We start from the raw sequence: 21,931 nt of genomic DNA, 5'->3' as shown, positions 1-21,931 counted from the left end.
GGCTGGCTTATTGCTTTATAAAATGTTAGAGCAACCTTGAGTATGAAAGATGCCATATAAATCTAAACAAAACCTTTTTTCTCCCATTTCAGATGATCTGTGAAGATCCTGTATTGAGATCTTTAGTCAGAGTGTGAAGAAGGAATGAGACTCTTTCGCCTCCTAAAATAAGGAGAGGATATAGTCCAAAAGGTCAGTCTACTTTTATTAGCTCAGCCCCTAGTTCAGCTTCTCTCAGCACAGGCTTGGGTTTAGCCTGCCGGCAGGCAGGGGCTCCCTGGTAACTGGCCTCCCGTGGCAGGAGCCATTCATCTGAGAGAGGCAGGCTGATTGAGGACAGCGCAGCAACCCTGACTGCTTTTCGGGAGGCTTGATATCCCTGCTTAGGAGCAACAGGAAGCTAGACCACTATTGCAGCAGACGTCCTAATGCGGCTTTTTGTGAGGAAGCCTGTCCTGCTGACAGCTTGTCTCTGAGGGTTAGAGCAGCACGCTGCCAGCTGCTTACGGGGCTGTGCCTCGGTGCCAGGGACCTGGTGGGCTCTGGGCGTGCGGCCCCATTTGCTGCGGGCTGCGCCACGTGCGTGGTGCCAGCAGAAGCGCTCCACAGGTGTCCAGCGTCCCCGGATCCACCTGGACCAAATCCCCATGCAGAGGAAAGGCTGTTACCAGCCACTGCCTCCCCTACACAAGGTGGGAGTGAGGCCTGGTGAGTGCCCCTGGGGATTTGTGTTCCACACTGACCCTTTTAAAATTAAAAATACTGGATTTTGCAAGTGAAGGTCTATGTTTTCTCTGAGAGCTCACCGCAGTAGTGTAGGAATTGGAACAGGAGCACTTTATCTGAGTTTAGTTACTCTGATAACTTCACTTCTCTTTCTGTGAATTCCCCAGAGTCCCCAGACCTACGGACAGACCTTTCAATTCAGAAGGAGGGGAAAACATCACAGGCAGCCTGATGCTGCGGATGACAGTATCTCACTGATGCTGTCAGCCTGGGTATTGTGTCTCTGTATGTGTGTGCTTCAGCTTTCTGGGCACCCGCCTACACACCCAGTGTTTCTGTCCAGAGCCCACACCCCGCACCGCACCGCTCCCTTACCTGGGCAGGGGGGCCCTGGGGGGCGTCCGCCTGCTCGCTGCTGGGGGTGGCCACGCTGGGGTTGCTGGAGCTGATGAGCACCGGGGAGCTGATCTCCAGCACCGGCCGGTCGGCGGGTGCGTGCACCATGCGGTTCAGGGTGTTGAGGGCGGTGGTGATGGAGAACGGCCGCAGGCTCTTCCGCCGGGAGTCGGGCGCCTTGTGGAGCGCGGGCGGCTCCCTGCCCTTCGCTTTGGGAGAGGCCGTTCGCAGCGACGCGCACTTAAACGGGGGCGGCCAGTGGCTCTTGCTGGTCTGCAGGAGCTGCCTGGCTGTCGTGTTGGGCTGGAAGAGGCAGAAGAAAAGGCTGGTGATGCCGCTGCAGTGGTTCCCCTTCCCGCAGGCTCAGCCCAGGGGCTGCTCAGGAGCTTTAAGCTGCCCAGCAGCACAGCAGCGGGCAGGTTGCAGGTTTACAGGTTATCTGTACAAATTGTGGCTCAGTTATGTCCTTGATAAGTTTTCAGTGACAAATTCTGAATGCAAAATTACCAATGCAGAGCTCACAGTGAAATTTTAATTGGTTTGAAACATTTGTTGCTTAGACAGAACATCAGTGAGGCTAAATGCCCCACTCCCCACCGATACTCTGCGGAAACTTCATCCCTTGCCTAAGCCCTTGACTTGCAGAGGTGCACAAAGATGGCAGGCTCACTAGCAGCATTGCAATAAAGCCAGCAATAAATCAGAGGGGACATTTGGGCACACCTTCCTGTTCTGCGTCATGCTGGCAAGCTCAGGTGCACCTGGCAATGGGATGCTGCATCTCTACTGCCGAATTTAGGAACAGACTTGGAGAAGCTCTCACTGATAGCAGCTTCCCAAGCAAAGCTGGAGCCTCCCATTACGTCTCCGTAGCCCAGGATGTTCATGGTTCATTGCTGTTGCCCCTGAAAAGAGCCCAGCTTGGTAACCATCGGTTTTAATGAGAGAAGAGCCAGGCCCTGAGTTTGCACAGAGGCAACAATCAAGCAGTATTTCTTGGAAACTGCTGATCACTACAGTATTAATAGCAAAGGGCATGTGGTGACAATGTTTTTCACCATGATGACTGCCAAAGGAATTAATCATGATTTACTGCTGACATTAACGAATTGCAAAACTTTGAGATTCTCACCCACTCATGTGAGGCAATATGCCTGGCTCCGCGGATGAAGGAGAATTAGGCTAACACAGAACAGGTAGTTGTCTCTCAAGCGTTATCATTTTAAAGCATGGATTGTTTTCACATTTCCCTCCTCCTCACTTCTTAAAGCAAGTTTTAAAAAGCATTGTGTATGCATACGTACACATATAAGGTGGTAATATTGTCATTTATATATGTAATCAAACTTTAGCCAGAACCAAAACCAATTTTCTGCCTTTTCTAACACCAGGGGACTTGACAAAGAGGGGCACAAACTGGAACATCAAAGCCAAAGAAAGCCTCATGTTCCCCAAAGTAGATCTACCTTTGCTTTCTCCATAACTAAGAACTTTCTCCATAACGAATTCCCTGGTGTCTTTACATGGCCCTAGCTAACTTATTTCTGTTAACGCCAGAGTTAAATAAGTCATTTCTGAAGCTAAAATGATTTCATTAAATGAAAAGACGTTCTACAAAATGTATTAGAGCTTCAAATTAGATGTTTTACTGATGTCCTTTTATAAAATAGCCACAAAGAGGCGCTTGCTGTAATTATGATGATTATAAGTATTAATTTTATTTCTAGGAATTCTTGTTGGTGCCATGTACACCCTGCATCCCCAGCTGAGCCGTAGGAACACAATTAATGTCTAGACCGGTGCTCACAAAGGGCTGGCCGGGAGCGGGTGGCTGCAGGGGCTCCAGGGGAGGACGCTGCGGCCAGGGAGCGCCGGGACAGGCGCCTGCGAGGGGTGGCTCTGGTGCTCGGCCGGGGTTTGGAGCTTTGCCCCCCCCCATTTCTCTGTGCCGAGGAGGCTTCGCTGTGGTGGGACGGGGCACAGGGGCTCGCTCTGCCTGGGATGTGGCAGCAGCCAGCGCGCGGCGCGGTGGAAGCGCAGGTGAGAGCGGCTGTACCTACCTCCACGAACAGGACAGGGAAGATCCCTACTTTGTCGCCTAACTTGCCCTCTGCCCAGTTTCCATCAACTCTGCTGATGACGGTGATGATATCACCCTGAAAGGCAGGAGCACATTGTTACCAGCCGTCTCTTGTGGGAGAGGTGGATGGTGGGTGTGAAGATGGGCTTGCCCTGTAATTTCACAAAGCAGCCTTGTTAGGCAGCCTTGCCGGTGTCCCCTACAAAGTCCTCTGTTTGGCAAAGCTTTTGGTATGTATTTATTCTGAAACACAAGCTCCTCTGTCCTTATTCAGCACAATGCTCAAACACATTTTTAATTTAAAGGTGCAAGCGTGGCTGAATCGGGACCATGGACACGCGTCTGACAGAGGAGACATGAAAAGCAGAGGAGCTTTCCACTTGTTTGAAGGTTTCCACCGCGTGGAAATGCTTCTGTAATCACCATGCCCAGAACTAATAATGAAAATGGTATTTTAGCTACGAATTAAGCAAAAAATCCCTGTGTAAGTGTCCAGGTAATTGGTGTCATGATGCCAAGAAACTCCGATCATTACTTCAGGAGCTGAAATAACCTGATGTTGCTGGCGTGTAGGTATTGAAATGCTCTGGAGGAAAAAAAGCTAGTTTGTGTTGACGAATAGCTAAATCTCTTTAGAAAGACTCACGTTTCTGAGCAATCCAGCAAAATTAAATCTTGTCAATTTTTAATATGCTTTGATTTCATCATTTTAATGAAATCTGCTGTAGGTTTATGGGGGGCAAGTAAAGAGAACTCTACAAGATTTTTTTTTATCTCTTTTGAACCAATGAACAAAGTTTGGGTTTAAACTTTTATCTGCTCTGAGGTTCAAGGGGTCAGAGAAGGCTGGGTCCTGCCGGCCAAAATATTTACGCCCATGCAGGGTACAAGCACGAACCTTCTACCTGAATTGGTGGAAATTTTATGTTTCTCTTGCAGCAGGTGAATGACTCTTCAGGCTCAGACAGGCAAATGGGAGCTGGCTACTGGCTACTTCCATGAACAAGAGCAAGAGATTGCTCTTCAGTGCCGCACACAGGTCCAGGCTTGTGGCCAGCTCTCTGCAGCTTCTCCTGAGAAGCCAGATGGACCCGGCGGCCCTCAGACATTCTGTGACTTGGTGGTTTTGTGAACTCTGGCCTCACCCATCCAAGGCTCCGCTGTGCCTCTGCTGGGGTTCCCCTGCCTGCTGCGGCTCCTGGAGGGAATCATTTACAGGGCTTGCAGTGAGAGGGCTCCCCAGGCTGCTCTGCATCACTGAGCATCGCATCACCTGGAGGCTTCTGCAGAGGGGAGCTGCTGAAGTTCCTGTGCCAATCTTCCCAAACTCAATGCAGAAATAACTGATGGGTGTTGCAGAGCTCGGGGAGAGGAGGATGTTCGTGCCTCTTTGAAGAAGCATCTGTTTGTTTTAGATGTGTGCTCACTCCCCGTGTGTGAACTCTGCTGTGGGAGAGGAGAGGAGCACAGCCTCCCAAAAGCAAATAAACAGAGTGAGTAAGCCCTGAAACAAAGGCAAATAAAGTGGAAGAGAAAAAAGACACACAGACAGCAGGAAGCTGAGGAAGGCGCCTCCTGCTAATAAGTAAATCCTAATGACAAAGGAAGGACTGCTGGCTGCCCAGGCTCTCTGCATCGGCGCTAGCAAGCTGAAAACCCCCACTTCACAGGGCTGCTGCTGATGTGCAGCGCTGTTCCAAACCGTTTTTTTCTTTTGTTTCCTCCCCTTCTTAGTCAGAAACCACATCTGGCTCCTGGCTGTTTGATTTCCCATCCCCTGGCCTCCCCACATCCGGCTCTGCCTCCTCAGACACCTGGCCTGGACCACAGCCTCCCTCCCCTGCCTCTCCTTTCTGCTGGGGAGAGCTCGAAGAGCCTCGGCCTGTGCTGCCAGCTGGAGAGAACAGAGGTGGCTTCCCTGCTAGGACACTGATGCCTCCAGGCACTGCTTTCTCTGCTGTGCTTTGTGATGCCTCACCTCCTTTTGACAGTATAGGGACAATTGACTTTGCTGGGAGGTGCAGTTACTCAGAAAAGTGTGTCCTCTAACCGAGAGCAAATGCAAGCTCCGCAGCCTTTGGGGAATAAAAGCAAAGGCAGTAAAAGTTCAGGTCCTACCCTGCCAGTGTGTGCATTGGCTGAATATGTTCGGGCTGCAGAAGTGAGGTATTACCAGACTGGAAGCAATTTTCTGTAACGTGTCAGTGGGTATCTTTTTGGTGCGTTGTGGTGCTGAGAGCAGCCCACCACCAGCAGCTGCTCCTCGTCAGCTAAAGCAGCTGAACCCAGGGGCTGAAATTGCTGCTCAAGATGACCTCATCCTGACTGTGTCTGTGCGTGCCCTCGGGGAGCCATGGGGCTTTAGCCACTGCTGCCAGTGTCTGAAACCTTCCTGACTTTCAGAAGAGCTGCTCTAGCGCTGTGAAGCAGCCAAACGCGATACAATCCACAGAAGAAAGCCAGCCCAGCCCGTGTCACCCAGCCTTTGGCTGCGCAGGGTGGTGTTACCTTGTGAAATGTCAGGCACTCTTTGTTTTCACTTTTGTCCCTGCTTCTCAGGTCAAAGTTGTAAAGTGCTCTGCAGAGGGGTGGTGGCAGGGGCAGGTGCTTGATGACTTGCACAGAGCTGGCTGGGAAGACGCCGCTGATCCCGTTGGCCTCACCCAGGTACCAGTTCTCATCCAGCTGTCGGAGCAGCATGATGATGTCCCCTTTGTTGAACCTCAGCTCGCCGGGATTGTGCCCTCGGTAGGTGTACAGTGCCTTGGCTCGTGGAACCTGTGGGATGAGAAACAACCCTTAGAGCTCAGCTGTGACAATGGTGTTTCACATAGACAGAATTCCCCAAAAGTACTTGGTAATTACTGGGAAAAAGTTAGAGGTCTAAGGCTGAAGCATGCATTTACAGTGATTAACTACCCACATCCTTTCTTCATGTCTTTTTCTAATGAAGAAGCTCCAAAATACTTATTCCAAATTTGTATCTAGATGAAAAGCAGGCTGAACTTGTCTGAGAATATTAAGAAACAATTAATGCCTTAAACTAGTCTTCCCATGGGATTTTTCTGCCTGCTCTAAGCTCTCTTCTAATAAAATGCCTGTTGTAATGAACATGGTATTTCTGTTTCAGCATGTCCGGAGGTGACAGCAGCTGTGGGGCACCTGATGGCTGTCACCTGCAGGGCCCAACACAGCATCTTCAGGAGCAGCTACGGGAAGCAGGTGGGTGCAGGTGCCTTCCTGTGGGCATTGCCCCACTTCAACACTGCGTGACCGTGGTTTTATGTCAGCCTTTAATCTGAGTTACAGGAAGAGAGGTTTTCTTAATGTTATTGTTGCTGCAGTATAATATGAGAAAGAAGAGAGATACTAAACCTAGCGGAAATGAGGGAACTTTACTATCCTGACTCTCATTGAAATGAAGCCACAAGGTTCACTTAAAATAACAGCTTTCCTGACCTTTATCTGTACTAGAAAACTCAATTTAATTTAATACACAATGCAACAGATCATTTAGATGGCTGAATAGATGCAGAGCCAGCCCTGGCCTTGCTGCTGTGAACCCAGGCGGTCTGCTCTGGGGCTGCCTGCAGCTGCTTTCCTGCAAGGAGCGCCGTTAGGACGGAGATTTCTGCTGAGGTCCTCTAGATGTGTGTTTTGAAACGGCAAAGCCGAAAGGCTTGCTCTTTATGAACTTGTGTGGAGATCCCTCGAGCATGGTGCTGTGTCCCACAGAGGCACATCCTGAAACAAGGATCCCTCCTGTGGGCCCCGCAGCCTTGGCACAGCCCCAGTGGGTGCAGAGCCCTGGCTCTGCAGGTAGCTGGTGGTGGAAGTCGTAGTCAGGGGAACAGACGTCCTCGTGTGTGCTTGTGAAGCATTACGTGCGTACCGATGCTGTTTTAGCACAGGCTTGTGTTTGTACACCACATTTCCATCATGTATCGGGTGAGCAGTCCTTGCCTCACATCCAGCTGGGAACAGCGGGCACAGCAAGATGCTTGGCAGTGGTGTGCCGATGGGAGAAATTGCTTCTTCACTTGAGGCAAATAGTGATTGGTTTTGGCGTGAAGTAAGGCAGCAGTATGAACTAAACTGTAATCTGAACTATTAGAGGTGCAGGTATTGCTTTCTTTGAACTGTACCAGATTCCTGGCTTTGATAGTATCCTGTGTTGTGGGTTTGCTCTCCTTAATCCCTCCTGATTAACAGTAACGCTGTTTCTGACCGTGGGAGCTTTGCTGCCTTCGGTGCGAATCCTGCGTTACGGGACGGATCCATTTTCTGCCTTCTGACACGGCAGTGTCAGGGCTCCTTGGACCAGAGGGGAGGCTTTGCACTGGGGCTGGGGAAAGCAGCGCTGGCAGAACGGACCGGTCCCACAGCGCGTCCCCCTGCCTGCCGTGGGGCTCCATCTCCCGGCTTTCTGTGGGGGGCTGCGGCATGGACGGGTGGGTGGCGAGGGGACCGCGGGGCTGGGGGCTTCACTTCCCCGGGTTGGTCCCCCTGGGAGGGCAGGAAGGGGAAGGGAGACGCAGCGCTGATTCCTGGAGTGTGGAAAAGACCACAGAAAATGTTTTGAGTCTGGGGAAAAGATCTTTCAGCACTCCCAAATGCTGACACTTGGTAGGGAAAAGGAGCCAATAAGTGGAAAAATTGTATGTACTGTGCTTCCTTCAAAGCATTTGGAACAGGAAGCAATTAGTTTAATGTTTAGTTCTAATTGACTCGTCCGTTAATTTGCACTAATAGTAAATGCATGCGCTTGGCTTGTTAACACTGAAAGCACATTGCTGAAAAAAAGGGAAATAATGAAAATCAGAGTCAGGCAAGCTTTGTTCTGCCATCCATCCTCAGAGCACAGACTGGAAATACTGACTTGGGCAGCACTCGAGCAAAGAAACCATTGCAGATGCCTGCCTGGGCACGCACACCTCCTCCAGCAGGGCCCAGGCTGCGGGTCTCCGGGGGAGAAAACCTGCAGGGTCACGGGAGGGCTCGGCCGCATCCGCGAGACTCGGAGACACTCCCAGTGTCAAACCAGGACGAGGAGCACGGCTGGAGTGCTTTAGGAGTGACCAGAAAACGTAAAGGACTCGTGCAGACTGTGAGAGCAGGGCTCCTAGAAGGGGAACGCAAACGTCCGGGAAGATGAGAGAGTGGTTGCACAACGAAATAAGGCCAAACATAAAAGGCACCAAGAACGAGTTATGGAAATGTATTAAAAATAAGAGAAACTCTGAAATGAAATGCAAACCTATTACTGCTGGGAAATGGTGAACAAGCAATGGGGTAGTCTGGAATGTTCTTTCTCCAGCAAGAAAAAGGATGATCAGATACCCTGAGAAATTAATTTTAATGAGACAGGAGTGTGGGCCTGACTAGAGGACTGAAACCTGGCTGGAACAGAGGTGTTTGTGACATGAGGGCTTGCAGAAACTCACCCCTGAGTGCGTGAAGAAAGGGTCAGGTACCCTCTGAGCAATTAGTGCTTGTCCGCAAGAGCTCCTGGAAGGCAGAACTGCTCCTGCAGGATGGGAATAAAGTTTCTGAAGCTGTGTGTGGCCACGACCCCTGCCTCCAGACATGCCCATGCAGAGCTGAAGTTTTGTTATAGGAAAACTTGTCTCCCTGGGTGCAGCAGAGTATTTCTGGCATTGCTAGAAATACCAGCAGCAGTGCACCTGGTGGGCAGGGTTGGCGCTTTCGTGGCCCTGCCACAAGTGCCGATTTGTCTGGCAAATAGCGCACGGGGGTCTCCTGGCTGTGCAGGGCAGGCGGGATGCAGCCAGCGCTGGGGTACGGGCTGCTGGCTCCCATGGTGGGGGGCCCAGCCACAGCTCCTGGCTGGGGAGGACGAGCAGGTCTGGTGCTCTCGGGCTGGGCAGACGCCAATGGAAATGGCCCTGGCTTGTGGCTCGGTGCTGGGAGGCTGCGGGGGAAGCGAGCGCAGCCGGCGGCGGGGCCCCTGGCAGCATCAGCGGAGCCTCCCAAACCCGTCCTGGGAGAAGGGCCCGCGGCACTCCCAGCTCGCCGCCGCAGCCCTGAGGTTCCTCGTCCCCGCTGCTTCCCCCGGCTGGGAGCCTGTGGCCTGGGCACCCCATGGCTGTGCCCTCTGGGACATTCCCAAAGTGGCGTGAGGGGTAACGGGCTGGGCCAGGCTGGACTGGGCTTTCTTCCTCTGGCCGCGGTCACAGCCTTCGCTTCTTTACCTCTTCTTTCACCTTCCTCTCACTTCCATGCCCTTTCAAATCTCACTGCTCCTTCTGCTTTCCAGCGTCCCTCTAAGTCTCGTTTTTTCTCCCAGCTGTGTCCTGGAGCTTGTAACGATGAATTGGCAGAATCTCACCCAGATTCTGTGTGAGCAGAGCATGTATTCGCTCACTGAAACTTGTTGCAAAACATGTGGATGCAAAATTATACTTAATATTAATGGTTATATGCTTCTTTAGCATCCCAAAAAATATTCAGAATCTTGGTCTTTTGGGACTTCTTAGTCGTTTTGCACACTCACAAGGTGAGGTCGGTGTGTCCCTTCATGGCCACCTCGCCAGGAATCGTTACAAGGCTGGTAAGCCCACGAGGTGGGTGCACCCTGTGGCTGTTCCCCACCCAGTGGATTTGAGGCTGGTGGGGGAGAAAGGGTTTTCTGACCATTCTTGGTATTTGGCACTGGCTGTGCTAGGCAGCCATCCAATACATCTGAGTTTCCCTCCGTACAAAACAAAGACGCAAATTAAAAATATGCACATGTGTGTGTAAAGAAGCGATTCAAAGCATCCCTTCATAGCTGGGAGAAATGTGCACTATAATTATCTTAAATGAGCTAGTTATAACGTCCTCGTTATTGACAGAGGGTTAACGTAAGAGCACGCCCTCACAGCACTGGTATTGAAAAAAGAGAAGTGTACGGGGCTGCGGGGTGGGGGTCACCGGGGGCTGGCAACTCACGGTGCCAGGGGCGAGGAAGGGGAGCTCCCAGCACAGCGCTCTCCCCGCGCACCCTGTTGGTGGTGCCAGGCGATGAGGCTGTGCCGGTGGCAGTGCCTGTGCCTGAGCAGGACGGCGGTGCTGGGCAGCAGGGGGCCGACACACACAGACACACACACAAACAGACACACAGACACACGTGCCTGTGCTGGGCTCCGCTCACTGCCTCCTGCCTGGCCAGGCAGCGCCCACCCCGAGCGGCCACGGTGCTGAGCTCAGCGCTTCCCAGCAGCTCTGCCTGCTGCAGGAGGGTTGGCATCCGTGCCGTGCAGAGGCAGCGACATTCCCACGGCCCCACCATTCCCTAACACCTAACAGACTCCTTGAGAGGAGAGATTTATTCTAGGATAGTGCTAATCATTGCCAGGAAGAGAAGAAATCCACTCCTGGATGTTTTCCAGCTTGGTTTCTCTCCCAGTAGACACTTTGGATTCTGTGTGGAAGTGTTTTGGGGTTGTTTTTCATTTGAGGCTCTAACGCCTCGGGGCTGTTGGAGTGTTTGACGCTGTTCGGGGCGGGGGGCACACAAGGAGCTGCATCCCTGGGGCTCACCCACGGGGCGATGCGAGGCAGCGCCCTGCCTGCCCCTGACGCCCTCGTGCTGGCTCCGTGCCTGCGTGCCGGGAGCCCGAGTCTGAGCCGGGACTGGGACCCGCGGTGCTGCTGCATGCCGAGCTGCAGGCACCCACCACCCACATCAGGCTCCAAAGGGCATGGCGGCCTTTGGTAACGAAAAATAATCATTAAAAGCTGCATCCATTTGATGGCTAGATTTCTGCAAGCCTCCTTTAACGTCCTGCCAGGGACTGCCAGCCTTTCAGCTGGGATGAATGAGCCCTGCCTCGTTTCCTTTGTGTGATCAGTGCAGTTTTTAGGGCTCTTTAGGATCCAGTTGGATGAAAAGAGCTATTTGAATGTAAATTAATTGCCATTACAATTCTGTTTTTCTGCTTTTCAGCAGAGGAGATAACTCCAGCCTTGTCACATAGAACAAAACCATCAAAAGCGAACTTGTCATTTCAATCTCCTCATGTAATTATGTTCTGAGGCTTCAGACAGTTGGGTAGTTTCGGCATTCCTTCTCCCTGAGGAGGACGGCTCGCATCTTCCAGGCGCCAGCAGGCTGCTCGTGCAGGCGGAGCAGCTGGGGGGGCGCGGGACGGGCTGCGGCCAGGGGCTGGGGGCGAGCACACAGACACGGCCGGGTATGGAAAGCGTTGTCTGCAGCTACGGGTGCTGCTGGGTGTGTTCACCAGCTGGGGAGATGAACCCTGACCAGCGGGGCACGAGGCAGCAGGCACTGGGCACTGGCGCAGCCCTGTGGGGTGATGGCAGCGGGGGGAGCGCTCGTGGCCTGCTCACCACTGGGCTCAGGATGGGAGCTGTGCTGAGACCTCCTGAGGCTGCTTCTGAACTTTGCCTGTTGTTATTCTGGCTGTGTAATGCAGGAGGGGGGGAGTGGGAAACGGGGAAAATGGTTAAAGAAAGTGCAGAGCAGCTTTTACCACAAGAAGCTCAGAGGATTCTGCACCCAGCAGCTGCCTGACTCAGTGCCGACGCGCACCCACCCCTGAGGTGGAGCTCAGCGGCTGCTTGCAGGAGCTTCCCAGCGGCTGAGAAGAGCACAGTGCCATATTAGGCCTCACCTGGCCCGCGTGAAACCGCAGGAGAGACTCTAGGCAGGCAGAACGAGTGCCAAGATGCAAGCAGTGCAGGCATTACGCCAGGGCTTGGCTTCGTTTCGGGGATGTGCTCTCCTGGGCGCAGGTGGAGCTGCACAGGGGAGGACGGGGGGATCAGGCGGGGGGACAGGGGAGTGCTGGAGACGTGAGGGGGGCGCAGCGTGAGCACGGCCAGGCACCCAGTGCGGGACAGTGGCTGCAGCACCCGCACCGAGCCCCCCGCCTCCTCCCCGCCGGCGGCTGCTATCAGATGGCCGTGTCTCTGCTGCAGTCAGCACTCTGGGATAGTGGCTACCTTGTGTGTCACGGCTTTAAGCCGCACGGAAAACAAAATGTGTCAGCCCTCAGCATGCCTGGTCATGATTCTTCGGGACCTTGCTTCTCAGCCGTGGCCGTGTGCCACGAGGGAGGAAACCCAGGCACTGCTCCTCTCCGCTTTCTGCCCTCGCGTGTTCCTGCCGGCTGTGCTGCCTCCCTTTGCCGGGAAGGGGAAATCGTGCTGCCGCCCCAGCTCCCTGTGCTGCTGCTCTGAGGTCACTGTCCTCGCGGCCTTGGCTGTGCTCACTCTCACCCAGAGCTGGACCTGGAAGCAGGAGCCCTTCTGCCCTTTCTGCACTTCCATCTCCTGAAGGAGGCTGACTGACTCTGGAACTGAGTTATGCAAGAACCAAGCAGATGTGGTTTCCCAGCAGGCAGGGCTTGCTCTCCCTTCTCTGCAAAGCCAGCAGGAACTTCTGGGCCCATCAGTTGTTCAGGACCCAAAGGAAACCCTTGCAAAGGGATCTGATTTCCAAAGGACAGATGTTTGTCTCTTAAAAACAGTGCCTAAACTGCATTGCCCATCCTGGCACCCAAACAAGAGGGAGATTCCCTGAGCTAAGAGTAAAAGGCTAGGCTCAAATATCCACTCACAGGGTCCTAAGGAAAAAGTTTTCTTAAGAACAAAGACTATGATTCTTTATTCAGCTGCACAGCGGAATTCCGATGCTCAGTGGAGTTTGAGTACCTGACAGTTAGTAACAGCACAGCAAGAGCCTGCATTTAAGGGCGAGTGCTGCAGCTTCCCCTGTGAGAAGAGCAGAGGAGATGTAAGGGAGAGGAGGGGAGGCTCCGACTGCAGCAGGGCATCGGCGTCCTCCCTGCCGGCAGTGAGCCCCCGGGGCTGCCTCTGAGGTTTGCCCCGGCAGTGCCACGCAAGAGCTTTTCTGTCCCTGTGCCCCCAGCCATCGCGGGGAGCAGCACCAGGCAGGTGCCACATGGCAGGGCCCGGGGATGTGCCGGCCACGGGCGGGGAAGCTCGGCGAGAAGAAGGGGAGCCTCAGACTTTCAGCCTCCTCGCTGACCACGGCGCTTAATAGGTGAACGCGCTACCCTGCAGAAATCCTGTTATTCTATTCCTGACTTGCCAGCTGAGGCTGACTCATTGCCTTGGTAACAAATTAAAACACTTTCATGTGTTAGCTCAGCGCCCAGTTTTGTGGAACCAGGGAAACTTGCTCCTGCTGCGGGCCCCAGTGCCCTGCGCAGAGCAGCCCGGGAGCGCCCCGGCCCCGCTGCGGCCTCAGGCCCCGGTGGGAGCTACGCGGAGCCACCCGTGTGGGCTGAGCCGTCTGCCCCATGCCCTCCCGTGGCCCTGGGGCTGGCGTCCTGCACAGGGACCCCTGGCCAGGAGGACGAGTGGCTCTGTACCGCCCTGTGTAACACCGGCTCTGCTCGTAGCCACCTGCTTCTGGGCGGCCGAATGCGCTGCTGTGGAACGCACCTCTGTGGGGTGCGAGTTGTCAGGCGATCGATACTGAGGCGGCTTTACTCTCTTCGATAGATATAGGATGTTGAAACTACATGCAAAGGAGGGAGAAGCCATATGATGGGGTGTGCGTATGAGGCCAAGCAGGGAACAATCCCTCAGGTTGCCCTGATGGAGGCAGCTGGAGGAGAAATGGGGCAAATCCGTCCTCCCAGAGGGTCGCAGGACCCCACAGCGTGCAGCAAAATGCAGCGCCTTGATTTCCAGGGGAAGAGGCAGCCAGGGCAGGTGGCTGCCAGGCTCAGGGATGTCCTGCAGCCGGAGGGCAGCCTGCACCACCCCGAGGTGGAGCTGATGGGATGTGCAGAGCTCCCCTGACTGCAAGGCCCATCCGGCTCCTGCCCAGTGCCACCCAACCCTGACACGTCTCAGTCCTGCGATGGCGCAGGAACCGGCTTTTGTTTTCCTTAGGGAAGTTGCTCAGTGGTCGGGGTCAGAAAACGTTTGCTCCTGCTGGGTGCAAGCATGAAGGTTGCTTTGAATAAGGTTTTGAAAAGAGCCAGCAATCCAAATCCTGTCTGTCAAATTCAGAAAGGAGCTGGAGATGTTTCTGGAGGAGCAGAAAATACCAAGGCGCAGGCACTATATATAGACGCCCATGTGAAGGTGGCGATGTTGGAGTGTGGTGTATTTTTATCCCGATAGAGGTGTTATCTGTCTATCTCCATGAAGTGCTGGAGGGGGCTGTTGCAGCCCTCGGTTCATGCAAAGAGAGAACAGCCGAAGTCACAGGTAAAGAGGCACGGTCTGTTTCCATGGGCAAGCCGTCCCTCTCGCAACCCTTCTCCTCCGTCTCATTTGGCCTTGTGTTTGCTGCAGGACAGAGCCCACTGCCCCGGCGGCTGCTGCCCTAGCTCTGTGCGCTGCAGCACAGCGTCCTCGTCCCCGGCAGCGCCAGGGCCGTGCTGGGCTGCAGCCTGCTGGGACGGACACTTCGGCAGAGCAGGAACCGCATCTCGCACACGCCAGGGGCGGCTCCTCAGAGTTCAAAGGATTCAGCGTAAATTATTTACGCATTCACCTCCCAGCAAATCCTTTCATTTCTGAGTTCCAGACAGTTTATTACGTGGAGATCCTGAAAATCCTAAGTCTTGGCCTCTTGGCATAGACGTTAAAGATCTTAAGCCTGGCCAGACGTCCCCGGAGCAGCTTCCCAAGCAGTGCTCACCGGCCACATGCACAGAGCTGGAGCGCGCTTGGCCTGTGCTGGGACTTGGGAGGCACGTTCAGAAGGGCTGTCAGTGCCACCCAGTGAGAAAGAGTTTGGGGTGGGCTGCAACTGAAATATTCCCTGTCCTCTCAGGGCTTCGGCTCCTTGGAGCTCCTGCCTGCAGCCGGCATGGCGTGTTGATTGTGCAGCAGCTCTGCTGGGGACTGCTCGCACTTCACGCCGAATGTTGTGAATTCTTGGCTTGCTGTGTGATGAGGGGATTTATTTTGTTAATTATTTATTTTTGTTGGCTTCATGGACACTTGTGAGGCTGAAGAGCAACAAGCTGTCAAGAAAACACCTCCGAGAGGAGAAACTTCAGTCTAACTTGTGATTTCTCAGCTCCATGGAGTAATTCAGTTTATTTATAGAAGGTCTTTTTGTAAAAGCAAAGCATGTCCTGTATCCCGCTTTTGATGGCATATCTGGCTGCAGTGCGGCATGGTGCACATTAATTTTGTTTTGTAGCGTGGTGTGCAATATTGGCAGTAATTAGCAGTCTGTGCGGACTGGGGCAGTCTTTCTTTGGAGACCACACCACCTTCCAGCGCATTGCAGACGAACGCTGCATTTGGGGTTACCCAGGAAGCAGCTGTGGGGCAGCTGTGCTGGAGCAGGGCCGCAGGAGCTCCATGCCCCTTGGGGTGAAGCAGGTCTTGTCTGATGACACGAAGGCCAGACCAGTGCCAGCGCTACCCAAAACCCAGCAACAACCTCAGTGCGCCCTGAAACGCCGCTTGGTTATGTGCATACAAGCAAAAAAAATGCCTTTCAGGGCCATGTGCATCCCTCAGCGCAATGGTGCCACCTCCCCCCGTGCCAGCCCAGGGACAGGACAGGGACGGGCACAGGATGGGGACGCGCTGCCTGCGGGGTGGTGGGGACAGGCAAGCACCGGTCACGTTCCTGGGGCTCTTAGTGTCTGGGTGCCAGTGAGGCTGCAATCAAGATGCTCACGAGCTATCTCTGCATCTGACCAGCTGGTTTTACTACTCATCATTTTCCCCTGGTTTGGGCTTTTTGAACTCGGGTCATTTCAAGAGTACTATCAAATCCTTGAAGATGCAGAGATGAGAAAGTTAAAATCAGCTCAGAAGTTTGAACTTTTCCACAAAAGAGATCTAAAAATAATCTTAAAGCCAGATTTTTGTTTTGGAAGATGTCTTTGTGCTTGCTAAATAATAATAATAATGGTAGTAGGAGTAGTAATAATAATAATAATAACAGTAGTAGTAGTAGCAGCAGCAGTACAATGGTCTTAAATAAGCCCGTGGAGAGATGCTGATCTCAGACGGACATCATAAAGGGTCCTTTCCTGCTCACTGAAGTCTTCAAGTGTTTTGTGAGCATTCACTGGTGCCAGCTGGCCGCAGGGCTGGGCAGTGCTGGTGGCAGGAGCCAGCGCTGCTGCCGCTGCTCCTCCGATGGGAGGTGAGGCTCCAGTCCTGGTGCCCATCCTGCTCATGGGAGCCACGACCACAGACCGCCTCCCAGCCTCTTCTGCTGACAATCTGGCACTGTTTGGTTCTATAAAAGCCAGCTGCCACAGAAGTGTCTGCTCTGAAGTTCAAGTTGCTGGAGGCCTCTGCGTATCCAAATTGCTTCAGCGATGTAACTCATCACTTGTTCCTGGTGTTTGTGCGCTCGATGCTGCAAGCAGACAAGCCGTCCTTACTGTGTCCTGGCCTCCTTGCAGCACAGGCACTTGCAGGGGTCCCTGCTGCTGCAGGGGAAGAGCTGCTGGTGCCAGGTGTCGGCCCTGCAAATGCTGTGCATGCACTCCTGCCCCCTCGGGCAGCTGTAGTGGCACAGCCCTGGCAGTGTGTGTTTGGAATCACCAGAATCCAAACGTGACTAATGGTCGCGTTCTTCACCTCGTAGTTGAGGTTTTCAAAGTATTTTCTAATTAATTAACTCATTAAGTCCAAGAGCATTCCAGTGTACTGTGTTTTACACCCCTTCATCAGAGAGCATGGGGAGCTGGGGCCATCCGGTGCCTTTCGGCAGCACCACGCGGTGCCGGCCCTGCTGAGCACCACAGCCAGGCTCAGCTTTGGCAGAAACACTTTGGGAGCTGCCAACGGGAGAGCTGCCACGGTGCAGCACCAGCAGCAAGTTTCTACCTGTCCTAAGAGCTAGTATGGAAACGCAAAAGGGGCGAGAGAGAAGAAAAATAAATATGAGCATGTTTGATGGGGAGCGCCGCTCACTGCCAGGGATCGGGCTGCCTCTCTGAGCTGAGGCACGAATTCTTGGTACGGAGGAGCATGGGGCAGAAGTGGGAGACACCTGTGGGGCCGGCCTGCCCACCGGTGGGCACACACAGCCGCGTGGAGGCAGCAGCCGTGGTGCTCCCGCACGCCAGAGCCGCTGTTCCTCGCCCGACTGCTGCGATGTGCCCCAGGGTAGGGCACTGGGCACCACGGCACGGGAATCGTGTCTGCTGCCTGTGGTAAAGGGACTCATTGCACATCTCAGGGCCACACCGCCACGTTTTCCAGTGGGAAAACCTGGGCACGAGCTCCAGAGATGGGTCTGGCTGCTGTGTGTGACACGTTCAGGATGAGCTATCAGTGCTCCAGAGCTTCCCTGCGGTGCACGCAGCAGCTCGGGCCCACAGGACGCGCGGTGCCCTCTGCAGCCGTACAGCCTCACGCGCGAGGATACGCCTTTACAACACGCCGGGCAGAACACCTGCTACGGGTCTGCCCCTGAGTTTGTGTCTGCAGTTCTGAGGAGTGCCCTCAGGTTTATCAGCCAATCGAGTCAAGCTTGTGAATGTTACGGAAAGCTTCCAGAGGTATTGTACAGAACAGTGCAGGTGAAAGAAATGGAAATCCAGGAATATAGCACAGGAACGGTGAGGCCACGAGTCAGTCTGCTCTCAAAATGCAAGCTGAGCCAGGCTCCTTACCAGGTCTCATACCACATCCTAATTATTTCAGGAAAGCTTTTGTACTGTTAGAGAAAATTACAGAAACAACTTACAATTTTAAAATTAGCCTAGGAAATCATCACTAGATGAAGCTGAGCTTAATTTTTTTCCTTAGTGAACCTCAAAGTGTTTTACCAGGGATATAAACATCATTATGCCCACTCCTTCCTTTTTAAAGCCTGGGGAAACTGAGGCGCAGATGAGAAACACCTTTCTCCACCTCTAATAGCCTTGCAACAGCTGATTTAATTGCTATCACTCAAAAATCAGTGAATCGCCTGAAAGTTAAAGCATCTGAAATGCCCTCCAAATGTCAGAAGCACCTGAAAACTCCAGAGAAAAACAGCTGCTGTGAAGTTTTTGTAAGGAGACAGGCAAGCTGTCTTTATCTAAGCCTGGGATTCGGTGCAATTACTGTTGTGATGAGCTCCAAATAGTCAAATATCACAAGGAAACAGCAGCCAGATTTGCAAACAAAAGGACAATCTCTCTTACTTCAAACATCAGCATGTATGCATAGCAGCAGTGCTAGCATGGAAGTTTCATAGCTCTTGGCACAGAGGAACAGATCTGTATGCCCACGGCAAAGTGGAGAATGTGGCTGGTGCTTACCCCATCCATGTGGATCCTGGGGCTGGTCGCCAGCCGGTGCTGGTGGAGCTGCAGACCCCGCGGCAGCCTCCGGATGGAGGCGGGGGAGGACAGGAGCCCCGACCTCTGCATTGAGCCGAACCGGGGAACATTCTGTCCGTATCTGACTCCGTCCAGCAGGCGAATGAGCAGCAGGTTGGACGGGAGCTGCTCGATGCCACAGAGGACGAGCGTCCTGCACTCGGGGCACCGGAGCTCCTTCTGGGATTTCAGGATCCTCTGCAGACAGGGCTTGCAGAAAGTGTGCTGGCACGGCAGCACCTTTGCTGTGGCGTCGAGCTTTTCAAAGCACACCGGGCACTCCAACAGGTCGAGCAGAGCCAAATCATCCATCTTCAGCACGGGGCTCCCGTCACGGGCCGCGCCGGGGACATCCACATGACACGGGCAGCCGACACGACGCCTTTGCGCACCCGCGAGACCGGCGCCGAAACCCTGGGCTCAGGCAGCTACCCTGCACGGAGAGGAGGGGAGGAGGAAAAAAGAGCAGAGCTCGACTGCCGGAGTATGTAATACATCCCACCTACATCGCAAGGCAGTGCCTCACGAGCCAATTTGCAAATGCATGCTTTGCGCTCCCTTCCAAGCCCCAAGTGAGTCATCCGTGATTCAGGAGCGCGAGGGGGCCGTGCCCAGGCGGGTGCCAGCGGCCGGGGAGCCCCGCGGTGGGCCAGGGGCTGCGGCGAGGCCGAAGGCTCCGTGCCGGGCAGGGCGGCTGGGGCAGGCCGGGTGCCATCCTTCCCACTCACGCTCCAGCAAAGTTTTCTCAAACGCTGCCTGCTCTGTGGGTCATAACTGGCAGCACCGCACGGGTGCCACCAGCCCAGCGATGCGAGCCCCATTAAACATCGCCTTGAACCTGCTTTCTCTCGGCTCTGGCTCAAAGCAGCCGCCGGCTGCCCGCAGCCCCTCACACACCTACACACTGCCTTGTTTGCAAGATCAGTCCTAATTAAGCTTTCTATCTACCGGTTTTGACAGCAGTTCTATAAAAAGCCCTCCAAACGCAAATATAATCCTGCTTTACCTTGGAGAGACGCGGGGAGCTGCAGTGACACCCGCGCCCAGCCGGGCTGCCTGGGCTCTCCCTGCAGCCCGGGACGATTACTGCTCCCAATTCCACCCCCAGCCTGAAGTCACTCAACCCGTTCGGCTCCTTCGGGGCTGCGCCGATCTTCACTCAAGCAGGCGGCTGCGGGTTCAAGTCACAGCTTGTGGGAGCAGCGCATCTCCCGAGCACCCCTGGGCTGGAGCAGATGCTGCAGCCAGCAGCGCCGTGACACTCGTGCGCCCCTCGGCCTGCCCTGGGTGCGCGCTGCGGGACGGCTCCGGCTGCGCTCCGGCTCCTTGCTCTGCTGCCCTACAACAGCGAGCGGCGGGTGGAGCAAAGATCTGAGAGATTTGCCTTTACCATTTCTTCCATTCCTCAGCTGTGTGTTTGCAAACTATGAATTAGAGGAAAGGATTGTAAATCTAAAGGAGTTACTTCAGTCTGGTCCTTCTGCAGACAATGCACAGGACACCCTTCATGAAGGACTACTGCAGCAGGCGCTGTTAACATGGTTCTTTTAAAAGTTTTCCCTGCTGATCATGATTTTGTTGAAGCAAAGTTTTCCCTCTCCTGCTCTCTCTCTCTCTCTCTTCTTTTTTTTTTTTTTTTTTTTTTTTTTTTTTTTTTTTAATGGTGGCCATTTGGCTAAATTAAAACGTTGATGAACATCTTCAGGATAATGCAAAAAAAACACAATTACTTCACTCTGTTTCATCTCAGGTTTCCATCTACTTTGGTATTTCTTTGTAGCCTGTCATGTGTTGATTCATGCTTGGCTGACTGAGTGCACCATTTTTAATGAATGACGTTGAAAACATCTAATCGACTGGCGTTATAAAATGCAGCGTGTGACATCAACTACATTGAAAACAGTTTTTGAAGTTCTTTCCTTTTTTACATATTCTTCCCTATTTCTGTTCTGTGGTTAATACCTACACGGTGCATTTTCATCTGCTTAGAAATGGAAGAGAATTGTGAAATACCTTGCAGCTAGGAAATGGTGGGAGATGAAGCTGCCCAGCTGATTTTGTGCATGCTAGGTAATGATAATCTTTCACGGAATTTGTTTGTGAGTCCTTTTGCAATTTTTCTTAAACTTTTGGTAAGGCCCAACCTAGTCTGATTGTGCTGTCCAAACAACGGGTGGGGTTGAAAGTCTGCCTGAGAGGACACTGCTTCACGGGGCAGTTCTCTAGAACAGCAGATTTCCATGGAAATCCCTGGGTGCTGTGCAGTGGGGGCGGGTGTGCTGCTGCCCTGTGTCCCAGCCGGTTCCAGCCGTGCTCCTGCCACCTCCCAGCCGTGCTGAGCACTTGTGGCCAGGGCAGGAGCCAGGTGCTCGGTGTCTGTGAGCCTGCAGCAGCACAGCAGCAGTCTTGGGGCTCTCCAAGGGCTGCATCTTCATTTTCTCTGCTGAAATGTGTCGCTGTTGGCAGCCCGCAGTGTTTTTTTCTCCCAAGAATGCCACGATATGCTAGAACTTTGGGCAGCTCTTTCGCCATGAATTCAGTAGTGATCACAGCCCAGCTCCAGCCTGCCCAGAGAGTGTGCACTGGGAATCTGTCGGGCAGGGAGCGGGGACCTCTCCTACCAGGAGCTTCCAAATCGCCCCGTACAGTGAGGCCCTGATCTTGATTGCAGTCTCTGGGTTCTGCTGCAATATAAAAAAATGATGATGCCAACTCTTAGCATTTATGTAACTCCAAACTTTCCAAACACTAATTCATCTGTGGAACGCCCCTTGGGCTGTCACCCCCACCTTGTATGGAACTGTTCAGGGGACGAGGCCACTCCGCAAATCAGTGCCCGAGCGGGACCAGGCTGTGAGGCTGGTTCTGCACCCGGTGCTCAGACCGTCCCACCGGGCTCCACTGCCTGCCGCTGCCTCTCCCTGGCGGTGCGTCTCATAACTGGGGCTGAAACACAAAGGCAGAGCTAGAAAGCTGCCAGGGCTCCCCTTTCATTTCAGCCGTCTGCGCTTGATGCCGATGCTGTAATTAGCTCAGGGCTGGATGCGACAGGCGCTGCTCCCCCGCAGCGACACCGCAATGACCCAGCGTGGTCGCCCCCAGCCCCCATGGGGTGCCCTCGGCCCCAGGCTGCCCGTGGGGCTGTGCTGGAGGGCAGCAGGGCAGGGCAGGGCACGCTGCCCTGGCTGAGGCAGTGGATCGTGCCGCTGGGAGCTGGGAAGCAGCATTCTGGGCAGAAACAGCCGCTCCGCTCTGGTTCAGCGCCTGTGCCTGCAGGGAGCAGCGTCCTCTGGCCTGGCCCCATCTCCAAAGCTGTCTCAGGAAGCGGCTCGGAGGAATCCCGGACAGCAAGCACGCTTTGTCACCTCGGCTGGCGGCAGCCCCATGCCTAGCGAGGGGTTCTGTCCACCCAGGTCAGCTGCCACAAGGAGAA

The 21,931-nt window shown here is 53.9% G+C and overlaps 1 protein-coding gene across 1 annotated transcript in view; it reads right to left on the bottom strand.

The window, feature by feature from the left end:
- Positions 1-19,189, bottom strand: part of SH3RF2 (SH3 domain containing ring finger 2) — a 37,430-nt gene extending 18,241 nt beyond the window's left edge. The window contains exons 1-4 of the mRNA XM_082771852.1: positions 18,439-19,189; positions 5,711-5,980; positions 3,183-3,278; positions 1,102-1,425 (exon numbers count right to left, since the gene is read on the bottom strand). Of these exons, the coding sequence (XP_082627978.1) occupies positions 1,102-1,425; positions 3,183-3,278; positions 5,711-5,980; positions 18,439-18,810 (1,062 nt within the window). The 5' untranslated portion in view covers positions 18,811-19,189. The remainder of the gene's footprint in view (positions 1-1,101; positions 1,426-3,182; positions 3,279-5,710; positions 5,981-18,438) is intronic.
- Between the last annotated feature and the right edge of the window lie 2,742 nt (positions 19,190-21,931).

This window comes from Aythya marila (genome assembly GCF_965140915.1).
Source record: "Aythya marila genome assembly, chromosome: 14".
Lineage (NCBI taxonomy): Eukaryota > Metazoa > Chordata > Aves > Anseriformes > Anatidae > Aythya > Aythya marila.
This window is presented reverse-complemented; position numbering and strand designations above follow the sequence as displayed.